Genomic DNA, 23502 nt, shown 5'->3' with positions numbered 1-23502 from the left:
GGGCATTACATTTAACTCAACCAAACAATTGAAAACTGTGACATATCAATGTCATTTCGAACATCGCTCGTCCGAGATAGTACTTAAGTTTAGTAGCAAATGTATGAACTCGTACTACTCGTAAATACTAGGTAATCAATATGTAAACAGGCCCTAAGGCAAGTGTCGCTCGTACGGGCCTTATCAGAAAAAAATATATATTGACTATCTCCGAAATGGAGTTAATTATAATACCGGTGTCTTTGAGAAAGTTACTTGATTTAAATTCAGGAATGCACCCCTAAAATTAACAGAAATCAAAAAATTACGGTGTATAATTAAGGTGTCAATATATACATATATCGATAAATTCGTATACACCGTGTTTTTTCACGATTTCAATATTATGTATAAAAGAATTAAATAATTTTAAAAAAGACTACGCGAGATTTCGGGTGACCCTCGGGCTGGCTCATTCCTCGGCCAATGAATAGGAGGGACTTATAATAAGGTGGTTAATTTTACTTTATACAAAATAAAGTTCGTTTTAATTTATCCCTGCATGTAGTTATAGTGTAAGACGATATTACTTGCCAAATTTCGTAGTTCTAGGTCAAAGGGAAGTACCCTATAAATTTTGGATTCCCTTGAGAGTGCGAAATATACGTTTTTTGTGGCATAGACGGCCGTATCTTTTTTTACGTTAACTTAGAAGTTTGATTTGTTCACAGCTTCAAGGGACTATAGACCTGAGTATATGGTTTTTATTTCAACTCAATACCTCAACGCCTTCCCGAGATAAAGGGTATTGACAGACAGACAGACGGACGGACAACAAACTGATCCTATTAAGGGTTCCGTTTTTTCCTTTTAAGGTACAGAACCCTAAAAATCACCTATTTATTAGTTAACAATAATTGGCCTGATGACAAATTTTGAAATCCCTTTTAATATTGTCGGTACACTTGTATTGGTTCCGAAAGTGGACGTATGGATTACGGTCAATGAGGTTGTATATGCTGCTCAAAGAAATATAGTTGGTCAAACCAAATTTTCAGTAAACAAGAATATAAAAAAAAACTATACTCATCCTTTTCTTTTGGGTGACAGTCCTTTGACAAACTATATATAGTTTGTCAAAATTGTCTCATTTCAAACATAGAGAGAATCATACTATCTTTGTCTTACACTAGTACTAGCACCCAATAGAAAAGGATGAGTATAGTTTTTTTGTTCTTATTTACTAACAATTTGGTTTTATCAACTATATCATGGAGTGAAGATGTCAGGGTTTTGCTCGCTTCTGATTGGTGTTTCAGTTAAAATGGCCAATTGGAGGATTTTGCACTTTTATTTAATTCAAAATATTAATAATCCTAATGTTTATACTAAAATTGGACCATTTTCTAGAATCATATTAACATATATGTTTCTTTGAAACCATTATTTCCATGATTTTCGTTACTGCCATCATGCCAATTGATTAATTTAGCTTTCCACATTTCTCTCAACATTTCGTGAATGTATGTAATGACTACATTTTTATTAATAACTTATCATTAAGTGTCGATAACTTATAGAGTAATAAATATATTAATTCAATACATATCAAATTGAGATGATTCAAATTTATTCCTGAATGTTGTCATAATAAAAAAACACGATGTATACACATAACCATATTAAATACTAAAATAACTACACACCCAAGCCTTCCCAACGAGTAAACGGGAAAAAAATAAAATTATACATAATTATTTTTATAGTGTAAAACTACGAGTATTGATTTGCAGATATATTTATTTGCAGTTTGCAGTCGGTTGTGAACTGACTGCGGGTCTAATTGTGTATGTTATAAAACTTATAAACATACGAGTGCTGACTCGGGATACGAGTGCTGACTCGGGGCACGAGTACTTATGTAGCAAAATATTTTAGGACTAAAATTTTTTTTTATAGTAATAGAGGATATTCAATGAGCACATGTTTCTATATAAGTACTATACTTACTATACTCTTTGGCCACGAGTTAGCACACGTCACACGTATGGCTATACTCTTTGGCCACGAGTTAGCACACGTCACACGTATGACTATACTCTTTGGCCACGAGTTAGCACACGTCACACGTATGACTATACTCTTTGGCCACGAGTTAGCACACGTCACACGTATGACTATAAGGACCTAAGTCGTGGTTTCTTTTTTTTATTTGCGAATTACACTTGAAAAAAAGTTAGAAAAACAGAATATACTGCAGATTTATAATAATAAATATAAGTAAGTTTATAGGAATACTAGTCGCGTGCAGGGTGTAGGCATTCCTTGGGTAGATGTTCGAAAGAATATCAACGCAGGGACTTAATATCGGTAATACTATCAATTGTCTTAGTTTCAATTACTAATATTAATTAACTGGTAAGTTTTATTGATATCCTACTTAAGAAGATATTTTAAGTACCATACTTAATTTTTTAAGATTATCTGCCCTGTCAGTAGAGACGGTCAAGGAATTGTATTTCAGTACCATTTCTCGCACCTTGTCGCAGTGACAACAGTATGACGTTCCTAATATAGTTACTATAGTAAAAGGTACGGAAATTAAATTCATTGATTATCTACTTTAAGTAAGAAATTGAGACTGGCGGTGTTTGTAAGTGATTTTACGCGGTTATCACGCTGATGTAAAACAGCACGCCGCTCATGTGTGTGAGCGAGACAACGCTGTGCAATTAAATAGCGCGAACCGGAGCGGTGTGCCACCGGCCACCGCGGCAACGGCAACCAATGTGAACACCACCTTAGAGCTTTCATTGCTTTTGGGTGACAATGACAAATCAAAAGTGCATATCAAGAAATCTGAAAGAGTGAATTTATCTCTTTAAATGACAGTTTGCGATAGTGGTCCCTGGGTCGGTTGTGTCGTTATGATTAACCAGTGGTGAATATCATCCATATTTAGGCAAAGACCAATGAAAACGAAACACGTTTTAAGTATGAAAACTTCAGTACCAATCGACCCATTTTCATTGTTCTCAAGTGTAGTAGTGTAGTGTGATAGAACACTTAGTTTTAATTACTATTACAGCTTATAGGGGGCAAGATCAAGATACTTAGAACCATATTATATTACACACACAGGTATACAGGTAAGTACCTACTACTACTTTTAGATCGCAGATGCCAACATACATTTACTTAAACAATTCAATACCTAACTGCCAAAACGTTATCTAAACATCCAACATACATCCAAACCATCATACCATGAAAGTACACCACTAGGTACATGCAACACTTACTTGGTACTCCAGTAAATCTTTGTCGTTATAATAATACTCGTTCGTCTAACGTTTATTTTCTTTAGAATCCTCCCCAGTTCAGCTTCGCCTTTTGCTGTTAATGTAAGGTTAAAAGATTGATAAATACTGGTAGAAGTCCATCTATACGCATTCATAAATATTATTATATTGAACGACAGTTAAAAACCAATAAATTGTTATATTCAAGTTATCCGTCTCACAATTACTCATAAAATAAAGCCTTCCGTGAATTACATTTTTCGAGGTTTCATAAGACCTCAAAGTAGTCGTACATACTTACCACAATGAGCCTCCGACAAGTCGAACAGATTTATACCGTTCTCCAGAGCAGTTAATATAATGTCCTCCGCGTATTCTTCATTAAGCATAGTCCAGATGCCTACCCCAATATTGGGCACGCGCAGACCGGATTTACCTAGGTTTTTGTACCGTAATCCAGGAGTTACCACCGAAGGCATGTTGGCGTGATTTCCCATATACGTTGACATATGCCGAGACACACTGATTTCTCCAGCTGCAAAGTATTTCAGACAATTTTCATGATATATATGTAACGGAAGAGGTTTTTTTTTCTAAAATTTACTTGCCTTGATCTAGCATCTGCTGAGAATTTGCGCTGAAATCATCCATGCAATCCAGGGATGCAATCGGAGCACGACATCTGAACAAACCAAACATAACAACGTTAGTACATTGTACAACTTATGTACGAATTAACTACAGCTTAGATTATTTCCTAACACTTGGACGACTATCAAAATACATTGGTATTGAGCCTAAATAATTAAATGGTACAGTCGCTGTTTGCAATTTAAGATGTAAGTCGTCATCAGAACTACGCTATTTATGATGATGACGATATGTTTCTACTGACATTACTTATCTAGTGTTTCTAGTGCTAAAGGCAGTACTTATCTACTCCTAATCTGCCCTTAATATCTAATAACTAATCTCTATTTCTACTTATATAACGTTCTCTATGCACCATGGTACCTACTACTCAAAATGACACGTTGCAATTATTAAACGCAAGATATAACGAAATTATTAGTTTAAACATAATAATTAATTAATTACAACAATGTAGTTAGTACCTATACATACTTATTTTAAAAGTAAAGCTTTTATGTTTAGGTATTGATTTAGAAGATTACCTTACTTTTCATAAATTAATTTGAGCCAACCTACCCTGTTGTTATTACGCGTTCGTATTGTTTTAAAATATGTATGTATTAAAATTGCATCTTCAATATTTTCAGTTCTGGCCGGGACTGTATAGTACTACGGCGTTTAGAGAACGAGTTAGGTACATTGGTTTTAAATCTAAATAATTATCTAGTTGGTATATTATCATTTAGTCGATTTGCACATTTTGTCATAAGGAATTGTTAAATTTACACAGCACTTATGTAGAATTGAATGAAACGGATGTAATTTCGCGCTTTTAAAAAGCTAATAAGCAGTTTACGTAAGTAAAGTAGATGGCAGCCGCAAGTTGGACACAAGAAGCTTGCAGTCACAGATAGCGAGGAGGAAGTAAGAAACGGTGTCGATGTATCAGTGCGAAGAGTACAGGAGATCACCTTACCTGTGTTGTGGTTGACAACTTCCCCAATGAACAGCATGAGTCAAGCCAAGCCATCATCATTTATCTAAACAACAGTATCTATTAATCTGCGATCTCATTTTGTCCTTACACTATTGAAAACTAAGTGTTTAACAGTTTTTCTGATACATGGTTAAATTGTATGCGACATGATTATAGATACTGCGTTACGTTTTGGAAGGTACCTAGTGGCATGCGACGATCGCGGTGCGCGATGTGTCGGAGTGCGCTGTCAGCTTTACGGGCCTTAGGAGAAGACATAACTTCCTATTGTTTTAAATGAGTAGGTATATATTACAGAATGATTTTATGCAGTTCTTTCAATTTACTAGCTCTAGAGAAAATGGACTGGTCCGTTCAGAGTACGACTTTTAAAATAAATTACTTATACCTTTCAGAGCGCATGATACGAACCCGTATGCTCAGCTCACATACAACATACGAGCAAAGAGTTATTGATTGTAATAGAGAGGTTAAAATCTAAAAAAATAACGTGCCCCGTAAAATAAAGTTTAAAAGCCGAAACAGATGGGGCTGTAAGTACTGCGCCATTAAATGAGGGCTACCGCGTTTAATTTCGCCGCTAGGGACGCTAGTGTAGATGCAGGTCTTTCGAAGTGTCAAATGCATAGAAGTTTTGGGGGTTTCAAGCTTTTTCATCGGGAATTTTCACTCCTTATTCACAATTGTGGTAAATCTTTGTCCAGCTTTGATTAATCATGATAAACAATAGATATAGCTCAATAGATGTTAGTGGTTTAAAAAAATGCTACTAAAATATTTGCAAAATTAAACAGGTTGAAAAAATGGCACATTTAGACGTTAAAATACCTTTGTGTGGATTAGAACGTATTGATTTTATAAAAAAAATAAGCATAGAAGTATTATGAGATCTGTTTTTCTGGACCTACATCTACAGTGGCGCCAACTGGTGAGCACAAAAACGGTAGCGCTCATTGTGATCACTGAATTGTCAAACGTCAACTGATGACAATCAGACTTAAGGAACCATACAACGCCATCTCGTTTAACTATCAAATTCAATATACAAGTTATACAACATCGTCAGGCGACAACCAAAACTCACTAAAAGCGACGCACACAGGATTTTTATTTGTATAAAACAGTATTCTTATGTATTTTTTCCTTTTTCTCTACATATTATGTAAAAATCGGTGTGACTTATTTGTTGTTGTAATTTTTATTTATTTTCTGGATTGTTCTGTGTACCTATGTCATTTCTGTATTTGAATATTTTGTGTGTATTGTGGCAAACAAATAAACAGTTATCTTATCTTATCTTATCTTAAAATGACTATCACAAGTTTAGAGGCGTAGTAAACCGTAGGGAGGTACTAGTTAACAAGACAACGTTGATTTTTAGGGTTCCATACCCAAAGGGTAAAAACGGGACCCTGTTACTAAGAATCGGCTGTCCGTCTGTCCATCTGTCTGTCACCAGGCTGCATCTCATGAACCGTGATAGGTGTCAGTTGAAATTTTCACAGATAATGTATTTTTGTAGCCGCTATAACAACGAATACTAAAAACAGAATAAAATAAATATTTAAGTGGGGCTCCCAGCTCCCATACAACAAACGTGATTTTTTTGCCGTTTTTTGCGTAATGGTACGGAACCCTTCGTTTTTGTTTTATTATTAATTAGCAATTATATAGTGACTTTTGCTTGTTACCTGACGATATTGTCTGACTTTATAATTAATAATTATGTACATCTTACTCAATCAATGTATCTTTAAGATAGGTTATTTGCTACGATTGGCGTAGCACTTAGTAGGCTGCTTTACAATAGTACGATATATATAGGTACATTTTGTTTTATTTTTGTATTAACATTTCAATTTTGTTTTAACTTTGAATAATACATATCAATTATATATTATTTTTTATCTGATAGGGTTAAATCATATAATAAATTACCTTTTACCAACAAAAGTTATATTCCGCAAGAGTTTAACCCACTATATAACCAAATATTGTCATGTAGAATGCACTAATAAGATTGAAGTAAATAATATTCCTGAAACATGAATCAGAATACGCTTCCAAATGTTACTGCATAGGAATCCTACGAGAATATATAACAAAGGCTCGAACAGTGCTTTAGCTCCCGTGGTCGTAATGAAAACTAGGCAATGGAAACGTAAGCATCAACGTTTGCCGTCCCAATCCAATCCCAAAACCCCAATCCAATATCAGCCGTACCGTGCGCTCATTAGGCATGCAGCAGGCGAATATTGCATTACCTTACCTAGTTGCACTCTAAACGTTGCAGCCCGGAAAAGGCTAGTGAATGAATCGATCGCATAATTGCACAAAAGAAGATTCGTCGTGTGTCGTAAAATGAGTAAACAAATGATGTTTTGTTTGTATTGCCGTGTGCAACTTGGCGGTTTTTCCGATACACCGCTACACACTGACTAGTTTTGTTGTTAGTTATTTTGTCGGAAGGGTATGTCTTCTCCCATGCTGGGCAGCGTGGACCACGGTCTGGTGTCGGTGTGGAGTTACCGATAGATGGTGGGCATGTGGCTGGAGTCGACGGAGGCGCTGTCGGGCGGGCCGAGCGGCGTGTGCGGCGTGCAGCTGGACTCGCTGCGCGACATCTGCGAGCCTTCTTTGCCGCCACCGCCGTCCGCCCCCTTGTACTGCATCTCGTGCCGCCTCATTCTGCTCCTACGCTTAGCAACAGCATCTCAACACCCTACAAACGTCTTATCTGTAATGAAACGTCATACGACTCCCACGGCAGCCTCGAACCGACCCTCGGAAAGGACGTAGTGGGCACGATTTCGTAACACTCAAGGATAGTAACGTAAACATAGAGAAGCATGCATGCCGTACCGCTAACATCTAACGCTAGTCCGCTAAGGGTACACGAATTCGAGTGACGTCACATCGTTTACATCTAAGCACTCAAAAACCACAATTAAGATCATGAAGTAGTAAAAGTAGGTAGTAAGTTATTAGTGGTTGACACGTAAGGGTTCAATCGGTGGGTGACTGTAGGTGCACTCACCGGAGCAGAGGTTGGTGGTCTACGCACTGAACATTAGTTATCGCTGCGACGAGCCGTCGGGCAGCGGTCTGACTGTATTGCGGCGCGGGGAGGGCAGGGGTCGCGCGGGGCAGGGCACAACCCCTGCGCTCTGCGAGCTCTACTCTCCGCACATGCGCGCACTGTCTCACCGACAACTCGGTAAAAGACGCGTGCAAACTTACCAACAACGGCATATACAGCCTTTGTCACTTGGAAGATAACCCGCTTTACTGACCCATTTCGAAATTTGGCCCGGATAACAACGCTCGCGTTATTTGTGATGCATAAATCTGAGCAATTATCAAAACTTACTTTTATAACTTTACTTGCAAAGGAGAATGCTGACGTATAGATTAAATTACTAATAAATTAGTAATAAATAGTAATAAATAACTAGGGATAACATTATTTATATGCATTAATAACATTTATTTGCTTCTAAACATCCAAAAAGTACGCACGGATAGAAAATTAGCTTACAGTTCAGTGTTAATCCAATTATAAATTCTCACCATGAATGCCAATTAGGTCAGCAACAGAAGTCAGCTAAGTGCAAAATACAGTCACCTGCGAACATACCTGATAGTAGGTAAGGGTTCCTGTTAGGTACTGATATGATATGATTCTATCCGGCAGAAACATGGTTAATAAGGCCAATGTGTGCCTCCTAAACATTAATTTACGAAAAAATAGAACTGGCAAGAAACATGTCGTCAAATGATTATAAGGACTTTTCTGACGGAAATTGACCGTCTGCACTTCGTAAATGTTGTTTTATTTTTGTGTTGAACCCCATTCACTGCTAAGCAGTCGCAGTCGCAGCTTATAATGAGCATGCTGATACGAACCGAAATTAATTTGCAGAGGCGAAACGACAACGTGGTCATCACGTTAGATGCAAACTGGAGGCCAGCGCCTGTGTCTGGAGGCCAGCGCCTGTGTCTGGAGGCCAGCGCCTGTGTCTGGAGCCCTAGTGAGGCCAAGTACAAGCTTTTGTTGGAAATGGTCCAAAAAGCATTCCTGCGCTTCCTTTACAAGAAGTTGTATGGATATTACCCTTTCATGTACCCAACTAAGTTTTTACTTGGCATCCTAGGTTTTAACTCTCTGGAGGTGCGTAGAGACTGCGTGCGCTTGGTTACTGCGTTTAAGCTGCTCCACAATAAAATTAACAGCACGGAACTGCACAATATTATCAACTGTCTAGTTGTACCTCCTAACAAATCTCGACGGCGAGTATATATCTGCAGCTGTGGGATGGAACAGAACCGCGCGCGACCGTCGCGCGTCGCCACTCACCGCTGTGCGACATGCTACACTTACTGAACGGACTCCTGCGCACGGATCAACAAGTGGACATCTTCGCTGATCATTGGCCTAGGCTAACGTCCAGGTGCCTCGTCTACTGTGAGAGTAAGTAAATGACCGTACGACAGTGTATTAGGTTTAAGATTCTTTATTCTCACTAAGAATTTGACAATTCACTTACATGAGAACTTAAAACTACACAAATACATTTATTTTGCATGAAATTAGCGAAAGAACTAATAACATAGAGGGTATTTAAACATACAGTAAAATAAAATCGGCCGACTTTTAACAAAACAAGGTGATTAGTGGTTAACATTTCGTCTACTTGAGATGTACACAAAACGTTTTGTAGTTGACAATAAGCTAAGGCCCAGTTTAACTTATTTCCGAGATTAGTAATAACTGTGCGTCAGCGGGGATCATCCCTGTACTGGTCAGTATAATGGGTAAGTAGACCGTAGGTGTCGCGAATGTCGGGACTGGTTTTTAGTTGCTATGAGTTTATTAAATATTCAACTATCGATCTTATCACCTAGTTATGTTAGGGTCTTTTTTTGTAATGGTCATGTACATAATTTATCGTATGAACGGTACAATGCAGTGCAGCAAGTACGCTAACTTACAGATACTGGAAGTGGCAATGTTTTTATGTATTATTACAATTATATTATAGTTTTATTACAGTTATTGTTTTTATTTTATTTATTAGGTGTTCAATTTTATAACTCTAAGCGTTCTTGGTAATGTGATATGTAGATTATATACACAATGATATATTACAAAGGTGCTATTTAGGTATATACAGACAAGATTAAATTTTAAATGGTCAATTTTTTTTGGTAATGTTATTTTTAATTTATATAAATTATATAGGTATGCGAATTTTTATTTTATTTTATACAGCTGCTGTTTATGATTGACATTTACTTTCCGAATATTTAAATTTATTCTATGGCGAATCATTGCTTACGTGTTTTTTCAATTGTTTTTTAAAGCTGTACATAGACTTGATTTCTTTTATATTTTTTGGCAGTTTATTATACAGCTGAGCGCCTTCATATAGTATACATTTTTGTCCGAATTTTGTTCTGGTTTGCCGTAGAATTAGGTCATTGGCATTTCTGAGTTTCATTTTTTGTCTAGTATTCTTTTGCGAAAAACCTATTTGAGTGTGTATATTTTTATTGATTATTTTTCGTACTAATAAACATGTATTGTATGTATATGTCTGTTTGATATTAAGTATCCGAGTTTCTTTGTATATTTTTGTTGTTGGTGTTAAATAGTCATAATGAAATAATGCTTTTATTAATTTGTTTTGGGCTACTTGTAGTAACTGTAGATTCGTTATGGCTGCCGAGCCCCAGACTTCAATCAAATAATCAATATGTGGCTTAATGAGGGAGTTGTAAATCATATAACGCGTTATTTTGGGCAGAAAACGTGCAATTCCCCGTGTGGCTGCTGTCAAGGAAACTATTCGGTTTCTTACTTTTTCAATGTGTGGTTTCCAACTTAAGCTTTTGTCTAAAATTAGGCCAAGATATTTCTCTTTGTCTACTTGTTCAATTATTTGGTTATTTATTGTAAGCGGATCAAATTCATCAATTTTCTTGTTTTTTGCTAAGAATATAATATAGTTAGTTTTTGTAGTGTTAATGGTAAGTAAATTACTCTGAAACCACGCATTGAGAAGATCCAGGTCACTTTGTGCTTTCGTTATAACATTGTCTATAGTGTCTCCAAAGTAAAATAAGGCAGTATCGTCAGCGTAGAGTGTTATATCTCCCGTCAGACCTATCTCTTTAATACCATTGATATAGACCAGAAACAAAAGAGGCCCTAGAATTGAGCCTTGCGGCACGCCACAATTTATTTGTTTAGGGGTACTCGTGTGATCTTCTATTTTAACAACCTGATAACGATTTGATAGGTATGACTTAATAATATTGTACGCCGGCCCATCAATGGCTATGTTAGTTAGTTTATTTAGAATGATGTCATGACTAATCGTATCAAAGGCTTTTTTCAAATCTATAAACACTCCGAGTACTATTTTCCGTTGATCAATATGAACTTTAATATTCGTTATAAGATCTATCGTAGCTGACAACGTATTAGATTGTTTTCTGAAACCATATTGTTTTTCGTATAGAAAGTTTATAGAATTTAAGTAGTTTATTAGGCGATTATAAATTATTTTCTCAAAAATTTTGGAAATAGTTGGTAGTACCGAGATGGGTCTATAGTTGCTTGGATCACTCCTATTTCCTGATTTATATATGGGAGTTACCTTTGCTAATTTAAGACTATCTGGAAACATTCCCGCTTCAAGGCACTTGTTAATACATGACACAATCTCATCAACAATTATATCCCTTACACATAATATACATTTGGTGTTAATGCCATCTAACCCAGAGCTCGTGTTTAATTTTAAGTTATTTATCACATTATTTACTTCATCACTCGTTGTTGGAGTCAACACAGAAAGGTTGTAGCTTGCTTCCATAGGTTGAGTAGGGTGGTCGGTCTCTCGAACAAAGTCTACATTAGGAATTTCTGCAGCCAGCTTTGATCCAATTGTTGAGAAAAAGTTATTGAAGCATTCACATATATCATTTGGGTCTGTAATCATCAGGTTATCATTTATCAATTTAGCGGGTGGAATATCTATCCTCAGTTTGTTAATCGCTAGGCTATTTATTAGAGTCCACATTTTTCCAGAGTTATTTTTACATTCCATGAACTTCTTGTAGTAGTACTCTTTCTTAGTTTGCTGTATTTTTGTTGCTACTTCATTTCTTTTCTTTCTGAATTGCTCTTCCATTTCCTTATTCGTTGGGTTTTGTTTAAGTTTCTTCCATAATTGGTTTCTTGCATTTATTTCTTGAATAATTTCTTTATTTATCCAGTCCTGTTTCGGTAAGTTAAGGGTCTTGACTTTAGTAGTTTTACTTTGCCGGATGCTTGCTAGTAGTTTGTTTTCCAATAGGGTATAATCATGGAGTTCATTTTTGCTTTCAGTGTCTGCAACTGTCTTGTATAATATTTTGTAATTTATCGCTTCATATTTAACTTTTTGATGAAGATTAGGTTTATACTTTTTTAACTCAAAATATATTTGCTTATGGTCTGATAAGGCTGAATCAATAATAGCTAAATGAAAATCATTTTCGTTCAGGTTAGTACAGACATGATCCAGTATTGTTTTGCATTCGGGTGTTTCTCGTGTACAAAAGGATTTGTCTATTTTGTTTTTAATTTTATACTTGTTCTCTTTTAGCATCATTTTATAATCCATAACTTTCTTTTCTTTGCTGAGTAAGTTTAGATTAAAATCCCCGAATAGTATTGCCCTTTTACTTCTTTGTAGCTGCAGTGACAGAGTTTCATGGAAGTCATTGATATTTGAGTGATTCGTCCTATAGATAGCGCCAATGTCCACAGAAAATTTATCGATATGTATCCATAGGTAGTGATTTTCATTTAGGGTTTTTTCTTCGATAATGTTATGTTTAAGGTTATTGTGCGCAAAGATGGAAACTCCGCCACCTCGCATGTGAGTCCTAAAGTTATAATAATGGGTGTAGCCAGGTAGTTGATATCTCTTCGCCTCGTCTTCGGACTTAAGCCACGTCTCTGTCAGTATTACGATGTGAATTATATCTTGAAATGTTTGCACAATACATTTAAGTTCATCGAACTTCCCAGGCGTTACTATACTTCGCATGTTGCAGTAAAAGAATTTGAGTGCACCTTTGTTGGTTATTATATTTTCATAACAAGTAGCTAGTTGATAAGTTGCGTTGTTAACAGTAATTACTTCGGGGTTGTTAGTGTTGGGTTCCACGCATTGGAGTTTTTTGGGGGTATTTGCACAATTTTAGGTACTCCCTTGACGTATTTAATTCCCAAATCTGATTCTCCGCACGCTACTCGCTGATTTAGTTCATCTTTTAAGTTCTTAAAAAACGCTTGCTGGGAGGGAGTTTGGTCGGGAAAGATTCTGACTGTCTCACTTTCCAGCTTCTTTTTCTGCTTTAATATAGATATGGCAGTATCCTGAGCTGCAAAACAGACTTTAGTGAGTCTATTTTTATTTGGATTGGCTTTTCCAAGGCGATAGACTTTAATGGGTTCTGGACAGTTAGATGAAATAGCTTTTATAATTTCTTTGACCGCATTTTCATCTATTTCTGCTTTTTCACTTTCCAGCGATGCGACCGCTTCAGGAAGCCCTGTAATGACTATGTTTTTGGCTCTTTGGTTACGATTCTGCATTTCAGCCATTATGTCTTCATAGTCAGCTGTGTTTTGTGTTTTTTGCTGCACGCTTGCTTCCAAGAGATCGATCCTTTTTTCGGTTTCCTTGTTTGATTGAAGACAATTTACCAAATCCAATTTCATTTGATTTTGTTCACCATTTAATCTTTCCACAGTCGACCTAATGTCGCTTACGTGGTTCTTAATCGAGGTAATATCATCACGTAATTTGGTAAGGTTTTCTGTTTGACTCGTAAGTGTTGATTTTATATATGACGTCAGTTCAGACATTTGCTTGCGCATTTCGGATATCTCATTTGTAATTGATTCGTTCTCATCATATAGTTTGCGTTTTTGTCTAATAAATTGTCGTAAGTGAGGAGTCTCCGTAAGAAGATTTATACTAGTTAACTCCGGATTAGATCCACTGCGCAGAGTGCGCTCACCATCTCGGCCACTTCCAGTCGGTGAGTGAATCATTGATCTGTGGTTACTCACGTGCAGATAAGCCAGAAAGCCGGTAACTCGACGTGTGCAGTAGAACAAGGTCGTAGAAAACTCACTTCTTCACTAGGCAAAAGCTACTATACTAGCCACCATTTAAAGATGAAAATTGTTTGTCGGCAAATATTTAAATTTTAGATTTATTTAGCGACGCGTCCGCTCTGTACGCTGTCTTCACGCAGTTTTTGTATATGACTGGGTAACCGATAATGTATTAACAAAATGTGATATAAATATCTAGACATACTTAATTACATTTTGCTAATGTAGCAATTAATTAGCATATTACTACTTAGCAAAGTAGTTAGCATAGTAGCAAGTGTAATTGGTGTAAACCGTTCTTGTGAATATAAATATAAATAAATTTGCCTTTGCCCAGCAGTGGGACACCATAATGGGCTAGTAAAAAAAAAATCACTGAATGTGTTAAATTGCCCTAGACTTGATAATGCTCGCTTACTCAATGTGTTTAAAAAAAATATGTTTATGTTATATTTGGGAACAGATGCCGCTGGATAAGCTGACGACCTCAGTAGCGAGCGCCTAGCGGGTTCGGCGTTCGGCGGGACGTGTAGCGTAGAGCGTCCACTCCACTTACCCAGCTTACCCGGCGTGAGCGAGACTATTACTCGTCACAACATATTCGGCGCGGAAGTTGCTGTACACATGTATTATGTATAAGAGAAGAATATGTACAGGTATATACCTGTGTGTACATAAATATGTACTTGCCCTGGACATGACGGTGCTCGATCTCTGTCGATTCGCATTTGAGGGCAGACGTCGCTTGCCGAGGACCGCCAGGCACGAGCGTCCGAGCTTTGCTCGCACGCCGACGCTTCGCAGCACACGTCACTGTCTATAGAGTCATCTATGGAACATTCAATATATGTATGTATCGGAAAAACTTTTAACAGCACATTGATCTAAACTAAAGAGACGCGTTCCCTATAGATTTTCGTACATTGACCAGCCTGTAGACATCTCTATTGCACTCGCATTATTATATAGCTGTCAAGGTTGCACAGTGACATTTAGAACCGCCATCATGGGCGGAACAGCAATATAATGAGTGTAATAGAGATGTGATGTCAACAGGCGGGTCAATGTATACGAAAATCTATAGGGAACGCGTCTCTTCTTTACATATAAGCATTTGTATTATTTGTGCATACGTTAATCAAGTAAAAAAGTTTTAACTCAACTACTAGCACAATCGGATTAAGACTAAGTGCGAAATCTCTAGAACAGTCCTGAAATTTTATGTACCTAATAAATTTTATTAAAGGCCCCTTTTTCATGTCCACACCATTTGACATTTGGAGACCTCGAGGAATCCTGGAGAAATTCTCGTTTTACTCTAAATCTACGTTCTCTATGAAAATATGGTGTAAAGCAACATTAAAGCTTATTAGATTCTACGCAAAAAAGTCCTAAACAACTTTGCGGAAAAACTACATCTTGTTTATAGAAAATACTTGCTGAATCCAGATTTAGCCCTTATACCATTTCAAGGGAAATAGGAAACTTGGAGGAATATGAATTCCACTTTTGTCTATTCATTTGTACACGTCCTACCCCAATATCAACATTTTACTCGACTGCGACTTAACCAGAATGTAGGGTTATGGGTTTAAGTACTGATGATTCAGTACACCCTGTATAGCTTATGATACTGGACGGATTTTTTATAATGACGTATTGGTAGATTCCCCTTGCTCTTCAAAACCTGTTTACACTTATTTCACAGCTGCCTTGAGAGGACGTCGAATATCAAATCATATTTGTGTCGTCTTCAAGCAAAAGGTGCTACTTTGTCGCTTGCCATAAGGACGCTCTGACAGGTTATTTTGTATAAAGATACTAGCAAATTTCGTCCTTATGGTAAGCGACAATGTGGTACCTTTTACTTGAAAACGTCACATTTTTCTTCTAGCGCCGAGGCCTAAACTATTGAACGAATTTCAATAAAATAGACATCAGTATACATCCATATTTCTATGAGATGGCTTCGGTTTAGGGACATAGTGTTGTAAACCTTTTTGGTGTGGAATTTAATAAGCTTTCCCTTTGCCATACCCGATAATCATATAAAATCCATAGCTACAGAGAAAAAACGGCAAAACCAAAAAGTCGTATATTTTTTCATATTCCGTCTGATCCCCGTGGTCCCCGCAGCTCAAATTTTACGAGTAAGACACGCAAACAGGGATCCCAGACATTGTGGGTGTCATATTTGATTACTGTCATGATTTTCAAACCCCATTTATGACCTAAAATCTGTTTTTGCGATCACATTATTTAGCCCTAAACATTTTTTCTTCGTTAATTTTAGTAAATTTGTATTGCATAGCACGCGTGTAGTAACCTATGGATCTACTGATGTCTATTTTATTCAAACTCATTCAATAGTTTAGGCGCTAGAAGAAAAAATATGATTTAATATTCGGCGTCCTCTCAAGGCAGCCGTATTGTTATTTCTTTAATAAAACAAGTGTCAACAGGTTGTGAATTTTTACCAAAAAAAAGTCCAAATATTAAGACAATATTCCAAATAAGTAGATAGGTTTTTATAGGACCTTTGAAGATACATAGGTAGTTACATACTGAAATGAATTTTTGCGCAATTTCATTCTACTTAATTTGAACCATAAATCGGATTACTACGGTTGTAATTCTATGAACACGTATGTGGTCGATATATTTTACTATAGGGACCGTGCGCGTTGGAGGGTCTGCCATCTTGTGGCATATACATCTAAACATATACATCACATGTACATTGACACTTCACGCCAAAGCAAGTGCTGCCATCTTGTGGGCTACTTTGGAAGCATAAACTACACATTTACGCCTCGCTCCAAAAATCTGATGCCTCCTGTGCTGCCCCCTACAGTTTATGCACGCTCCCTATACCCTATACCCATACCCTGGAAAAGGGTTAAACAGAAACCAGACCGCTTAGTTAGAGGTTTGCGTTGTCACGCGCGACTCCGTACGGTACTTCAAGTACTGACATATTCTATTATGAAGTCGCGCGCAACAGCGCAAGTGCTAAGAGGTCAGATACAAACGGATACTAACCTCTGCGAGTTCCTAGGCGGGATAGGTTGATCCAGTTATCACATTCCGTGATGCTTTGTATAGAGTGAGGCGTGGTCAACTGTGCACTGCACGCCTTCTTCAGCATATTCTGCGCAATTATATTCTGTGAAAGAAATTACAAGTGCTTAAAAAACTGTCAAATTTTTGTCGTTATTCATTAAGAATCAATGGGTCATTGGGAAATAAACAAAATTAATTATTTTTTCATCGAATGTTAAGATTGGGATAGTATAGGGGAACTTAATTTCTGGATTTGAATTGCACTCCAAAAACTGATTAGAACGTAGTCTTCGTGTGTGTAGCTCAGGTAATTTATACACTAAGGTGTACAACATATCCGTGGTCAACTTCCCGCCATACATAGGTATAGTTAAAGTTTAAAGTACTAGGTAACTGTAGTCAGTATGGGGTTAATTTTAAATCTCCGCCATAGCACGGTAACGCGTAGCGTGTTCAAAAATGAGATACAATCCCAGAGGCCTTTTTTTAGGTTCACATGATCCAAGACTTCGACGTATGATTACATTGTCATAGCATTGTATTAGGGGTGTGAGATTTTTTTGGCATCATGAAGGGTATCAGTAGAAGGTTAAGAAAACAAAGAAACACCGAAATTCGATGTCTTTTTTATAGGACTGGGCCGCTACCTCGAAAAAAATAGTTTATCCTCAGATTGTGTATTTCTGAATTTATTCAAATAATTAATGTGCCATTACGTTGATTTAAGGATGACTCACGTTAGACCGGGCCGTGACCGGGCCGGAGCTTCCGGCGCTTTGTTTTCTATGGAAAGCATCACGTGATCACCTTTCATGTCATAAAACAGTAAGCGCCGGAAGCTCCGGCCCGGACACGGCCCGGTCTAACGTGAGTCATCCTTTACCCCGCTTCTATAACATATTTGAAATATATCAGAATTAAATAACGCATTTCATGTAAAATATTATTACAAAAAAATTTACAACCTACCTTTGCCACATGCTACCAATAATATTGGCCACAATCAGCTTATTATCTTACTTTGACTATTGGATTATAAAAATACAGCGTATATACAATGCTACAAAAGCAGTGGAAAACTAATAAACTTGAAAAATTACGTAACTAATAGGCACTGAACTCAAGCATACCGATTTTTAGGGTTCCGTAGCCAAATGGCAGAAAACGGAACCCTTATGGATTCGTCATGTCTGTCTGTCTGTCGGTCTGTCCGTCCGTATGTCACAGCCACTTTTTTCCGAAACTTTAAGAACTATACTGTTGAAACTTGGTAAGTAGATGTATTCCGTGCGCATTAAGATTTTTACACAAAAATAGAAAAAAAAAATACATTTTGGGGGTTCCCCATACTTAAAACTCCACGTTGTCGACACCTCATCATTGTTTTGGATATTACGTCAAAACTGACAGATCATGTTAAACAGATCGACATCTATAGTTTGTCAAAGGCAGTCCTTTGGAACGGATATGTTAGTCGTTCTTGTCTACGTGACAGCGTGATAAAACGGTGTCCGTCACTTTCAATCCTGCGGTGCTAAAAAGTGACAGTTATTTTATCACGTGGATAAAGCCATCCATGATACGCCTGTAATCCGTAATATGTCCAAATTCGTGGCAGCAAGTGGCAGTTACAATTTAAAAGCAGGCATAGAGTGATCATCTAACAAACGCAGGAGCGCCTGCACTAAATAAAATGAAACAGGCTCCAACTAAGTAGCTGATGCTAAATAGGGGTCAACACCAGGGTGAGAGAGAAAGAAGGAGGTATATGTAATTACCTACCCTATATGTTCAACTGCTGCGACAAATATTAATTACATCACCGCACAGATCTAGAATGACGCTTACGCTTAAATATACCTAATTGAAGTGCGCAAAAGGGAAGCCATCACGTTTACATATGTGTGAAAAAGGCAGACTACAAATAAACAAACGCGACCACTTCTAAGCTTCATAGCGGCCGCTAGCAGCTGCTTGAATGTACACAACGTAAGGTTAGCGGACTGGAAAAGAAGAAATTCTGTATTCAGGAGATACAATTGGTGGTTATATCTTGAATAATTCTGTTACAGAAGCAAATAATTTACGCAATCACATATTATCTGAATTTATTCGTCGCTTTTGATGTTTGACAGGCAATCTTGTACATTCTAGACCCAGGCATCACCCCCAATAATTAAGTTCAAAGATACCACGAAACACTCACTTAAGGGTAGGTACTACTCACTCTGTAATGGGTGTCCGGTATGGACGGTCTACTATGACGCCACCTGGTAGCCATACGCGGCAGCTCACACAGGCCGTGGTGCGACCACGATGTGTTCATGCCACGCACCGCTCCTGCCGCGTCGGCGATCTAAATAATGAATCCTTAACACATACAATACTAAAAGCAAGACTGCAAGGGTAGACGCAGCCCTTACATTGATAAGCAGTGCTCATTTTAACGAAATGAATACGAGTGTACCTACTAAACATTTAAAGCTTTACAACTACTTAAAACAGCCCCTTTTTACTTCCTGTTTAAAGCATTAGCTCTTTATTTCCTATGGTGCAAATACATATTTAGAGAATAGAAAAGGATAGAGGAGAACAACTCACCTCCCTCTTTTGTTCGGCCTCCGCTTCAATGGCCCGCTGGTGTAGTAACTCTATGTCCAGCTTCCGGTCCTCCTCAGCCTCCCGTGCTTGGCATTCCTTTTCCTGATAAAAAAAGTTAAGTAACTAAAAAAATAACTATTAAAAAACCGATCATCATCATTCGCTTGCCCTTGTCCCATTGAGTTGGGGTCGGCGCAGCATGTCTTTTTCTTCCATACCTCTCTGTCGCCCGTCATCTCAATCATCTCATTATCTACTTGCGTGCGTTTCATAACATATCCAAAATGCTTTTAATCAAAATATATCCCTTTTATCGTTAGCAACTGATATGTTTGAAGTCGGTGCCAAGCCGAATCTAAAAAGCGTCAACGCACTGTCGAACTGAGTGCCGAACCTGGCGCAGTTCGATAAGAAAGAAAGAAAGCTGTCCATTAGTTGCTTTTATTATATTATTAATCGGAATATGTTTACACTTTTGCACCTTAACTACTCCTATAAGGCGAAAATTGTAAATATATTTTTGACATTGACTAGCTGTACTTAAATGTAAATGTACGGACGGAATATACGAAATCTACGGATAACCTTCTGCATTTGACGTTCGTGTTCAATCTTCTGCTGCTCCAATTCCTCTTCTGGTATTGGCGGAGTCTCATCACCGCTAGATGTATGCTTCGCCCCTGGAATAGGAAAATATTTAATAATTACGAAGCATTATTAAAAACCCAGAATAAACAACCCGCCCATATAATAATAAGTATTTAACTAAAATATGTACCTACTTACCTAACCTTGAAATAATCTGTTTTAAGGGTTCCGTAGTAAAAATGGTTAAAACGGAACCCATAAAGTTTTGTCATGTGAGTCATGTCCATCCGTCCGTATGTCACAGCCATTTTACTCGAAAACTATAAGCTAGGTATATTTTAATAAAATTTAAATCTTGTAGTTTAGAACATTATAGTATGGTAGAACCGGACCAAGGTAACTCTGCATTATTTTGAACATGTAAACTTCTCTTTTTAACCGACTTCCAAATCTCTAAAGGGAGAGGTGATCAATTCGGTTGTTTTTTTTTTAATGTTTGTTACTCTATATCTCCGTCAATTCTGGACCGATTTTGAAAATTCTTTTTTTGGTGTAAGTAAAGCCTGACCAATAATAGGTATATGATCACGTGCCATGTTACGGAATTTGACTGGAACTAATTTTTTCATACTAAACTGAACTGTCACCCCATACTTACATGAGAATAATAGCGCCCTCTTGACAATGATTATATATACTGGTCAGGCTTTACAAAAACGGGACCAATCTGTATATATATACAGATTGGTCCCGTTTTTGTCAAAACGCAGTTCTGATGATGGGATCTATGAGGAATCGAGGGAACTCCTCCAATTTAAAAAGGCATACATAAACATATAGTGATTTTGTTTTGACTTTCGTTCTGTCTCCGTGCTTGTACTTCCGTATCCGAATATCGTTTAGTTAGGTTAGGAACTAAAGAAAGTAAATAAAAATCACAAATTAATGAAAAACTTCATTTTTTTCAATAGGTACGTAATAAATAGCATTAGTACATCAATTTACATACGAAAAAAATAGGTAATATCATTTCTATCTATGAGTAGGGTAAGTTGTGGAACATTGAAACACCAAAAGTTCAAACCTTCCTATCTCTGGTGTTTTTAAAGTTATGATTGTGATATTTCGTATGAAGATAAACAATTTAGTTGGCTATCGTATGGCATTCTTGGTTTCTTCTTATCTTTAACAGTTTCTGTATTATAATACTTTTTCCAAAAAATGAGTTTTGTTTCATTGTGTATTTATGCTTGTTTTCAATGAAACACTCCTATTTTTTACAGTGAAACAAATGTAATAATTATAGTCTACCATGAAACATGGTCAATAAATATTAAAACGGTGTAAAAATAAGTGACATTAATACATATATGCTTTCAATCAATTAATGAGAAAGGAACTGAGAAAATAGTGGTAGGTTGAAATTGGTTATTTAAAAGGTTTCCGACTTATGGAATGATTATAATATTGCTGAAATATATAAAAGCGAAAGAGTTGTTTCATTCTACACACACCAGAGTTTCATTGTGAATCGAAAATCTGGTCGGTATGTACGGCATGCTGCGAGAAAGGTACGCCTTCTATGTCCACGGAGCATGATTGCCAACTAGGTGGACGCCGGAGGGTTTCGAGCATCTCCATGCTTGATATCATACACTTTCTAGCAACATAGTGTTTTATAAATATCGTGATGTTTCATTGTGTACGACTGTTTCAATGTTAGACATTTGACCAATACCTTGCCATCAATGATACATTTAACATATAAACCATCATATCTCAATTCTCAGCCGTTTCTAAAGTTAAGTATCTTATGTTTTGCCATATGATAGACAAATTATTATCAATTTTCATGGTATTATACTTTCACAAATTTCTCACATATGCTTTAATTATTTAAAAAAATAATGAGTTTGTTTCATTGTGTACTGGTAAATGGTGTTCAGTGAACATCATGTTTCATTAAACATGAGACCTGTTTCATTGTATAGGTATACTACATACAAATGTTTCATTGTGAGACTAGGGGGTGTTTTTTTAAACAATAAAAAAAAACTGATCGCACTTAAACTATCGTGAGACATATTTCAAAATATATTATATATATATATATATAAGAATCCGAAACATGTCGCCAAAAGCGACTAAAAATAATAGTGAGTTACAACCGTACTGATAAATATTAAAAAAAAAACTGCACCAAAGAGTGAACGAAATTTAAAAATCTTAAGTTCCAAATAAATTTTAAAACACATAGAACACAACAAGAAATTAAATAACGCCAAACTCGATTTATGAGGTTAAAATTGTGAAACATACATGAAAAAATTTACTTTTGCCGCACGAATTCACAATAATGCTTATGGCGGTCAGCAAAATATTATCGGCGCGTGTCGATAACTTATTATAGGTTAGAGCACGCGCTGATTCGGTTAAGGTAGTGTCTGTACCGCCGTAGATTAGAGATGTATAAAACACTTGATTATGCTTTAATAAATCAGTTTAAGTCTACCCGTAAACGGTTGCTTTTACTCACCCAACCACGTTCCTCTAAAATGCTCGTAGCAACGTGCTCCTTCTCCGAGGCGCGCTCGCGTATTGGGGAGGTGCTGGGGGTCCCTGAGCCTGCCTTTGCTTGACAGACGGCACTAGCTAACAACAGCTAGTTTCCGAGAAATCGCAAAGTTTCATTGTGTACGATTGTTTCAACGTTGGACAACTAACCCTACTATGTGGCGCCGCTGGAGAGTATGCTCCCCAGCGGCGCCACTTTCAATGCCCATTATTTCGTTTCCTATCACAGGTACAGCCATAAACATTATAGGTACATGATGTACCTTTTAGGTACATCATTTCACCATATAACCCATTGATATTCATTATGGTGGCGCCGCTGCAGAGTAGCACACGAAACCTTCCATAATGCGTGGCCAGACACACACTTGGCCGGTTTTTTATTTCATTTAACTAGTACTATTGGAAATAAAAGCTTCGAAAGTCCAAAATAATGTTTTGTTTGGTCGTTAAATTACACGCTTTCCCCGAAACAAAACATAGAAATCAACATCAGTCTAAACTTATTCTTACCGGTAGGCGGATGATACGAAATCCAAAATTGGTGAGCCAGTTTAACACAATTGTCCCACGAATAGTTGACA

The 23502-nt window shown here is 37.0% G+C and overlaps 1 protein-coding gene across 7 annotated transcripts in view; it reads right to left on the bottom strand.

Moving 5' to 3' along the window:
* The window catches only part of LOC134754298 (voltage-gated potassium channel subunit beta-2), a 33531-nt gene extending 10082 nt beyond the window's left edge, over window positions 1–23449 (bottom strand). For 3 of the 7 annotated variants that reach the window (XM_063690528.1, XM_063690530.1, XM_063690531.1), the window contains exons 1-4: window positions 7949–8178; window positions 3890–3963; window positions 3583–3816; window positions 3282–3375 (exon numbers count right to left, since the gene is read on the bottom strand). In XM_063690528.1, the coding sequence (XP_063546598.1) occupies window positions 3282–3375; window positions 3583–3816; window positions 3890–3963; window positions 7949–8163 (617 nt within the window). In that variant the 5' untranslated portion in view covers window positions 8164–8178. Of the gene's footprint in view, window positions 1–3281; window positions 3376–3582; window positions 3817–3889; window positions 3964–7440; window positions 7865–7948; window positions 8179–14782; window positions 14922–17134; window positions 17259–19382; window positions 19512–19756; window positions 19859–20341; window positions 20437–23431 lie in introns of those variants that run through there. The other 4 variants (XM_063690534.1, XM_063690532.1, XM_063690533.1 and 1 more) reach the window with 4 other exon arrangements.
* Window positions 23450–23502: the final 53 nt, after the last annotated feature.

Source organism: Cydia strobilella, chromosome Z (genome assembly GCF_947568885.1).
Source record: "Cydia strobilella chromosome Z, ilCydStro3.1, whole genome shotgun sequence".
Taxonomy (NCBI): Eukaryota; Metazoa; Arthropoda; class Insecta; order Lepidoptera; family Tortricidae; genus Cydia; species Cydia strobilella.
The sequence above is the reverse complement of the archived record's forward strand: the minus strand, read 5'-3'. Positions and strand labels throughout refer to the sequence as shown.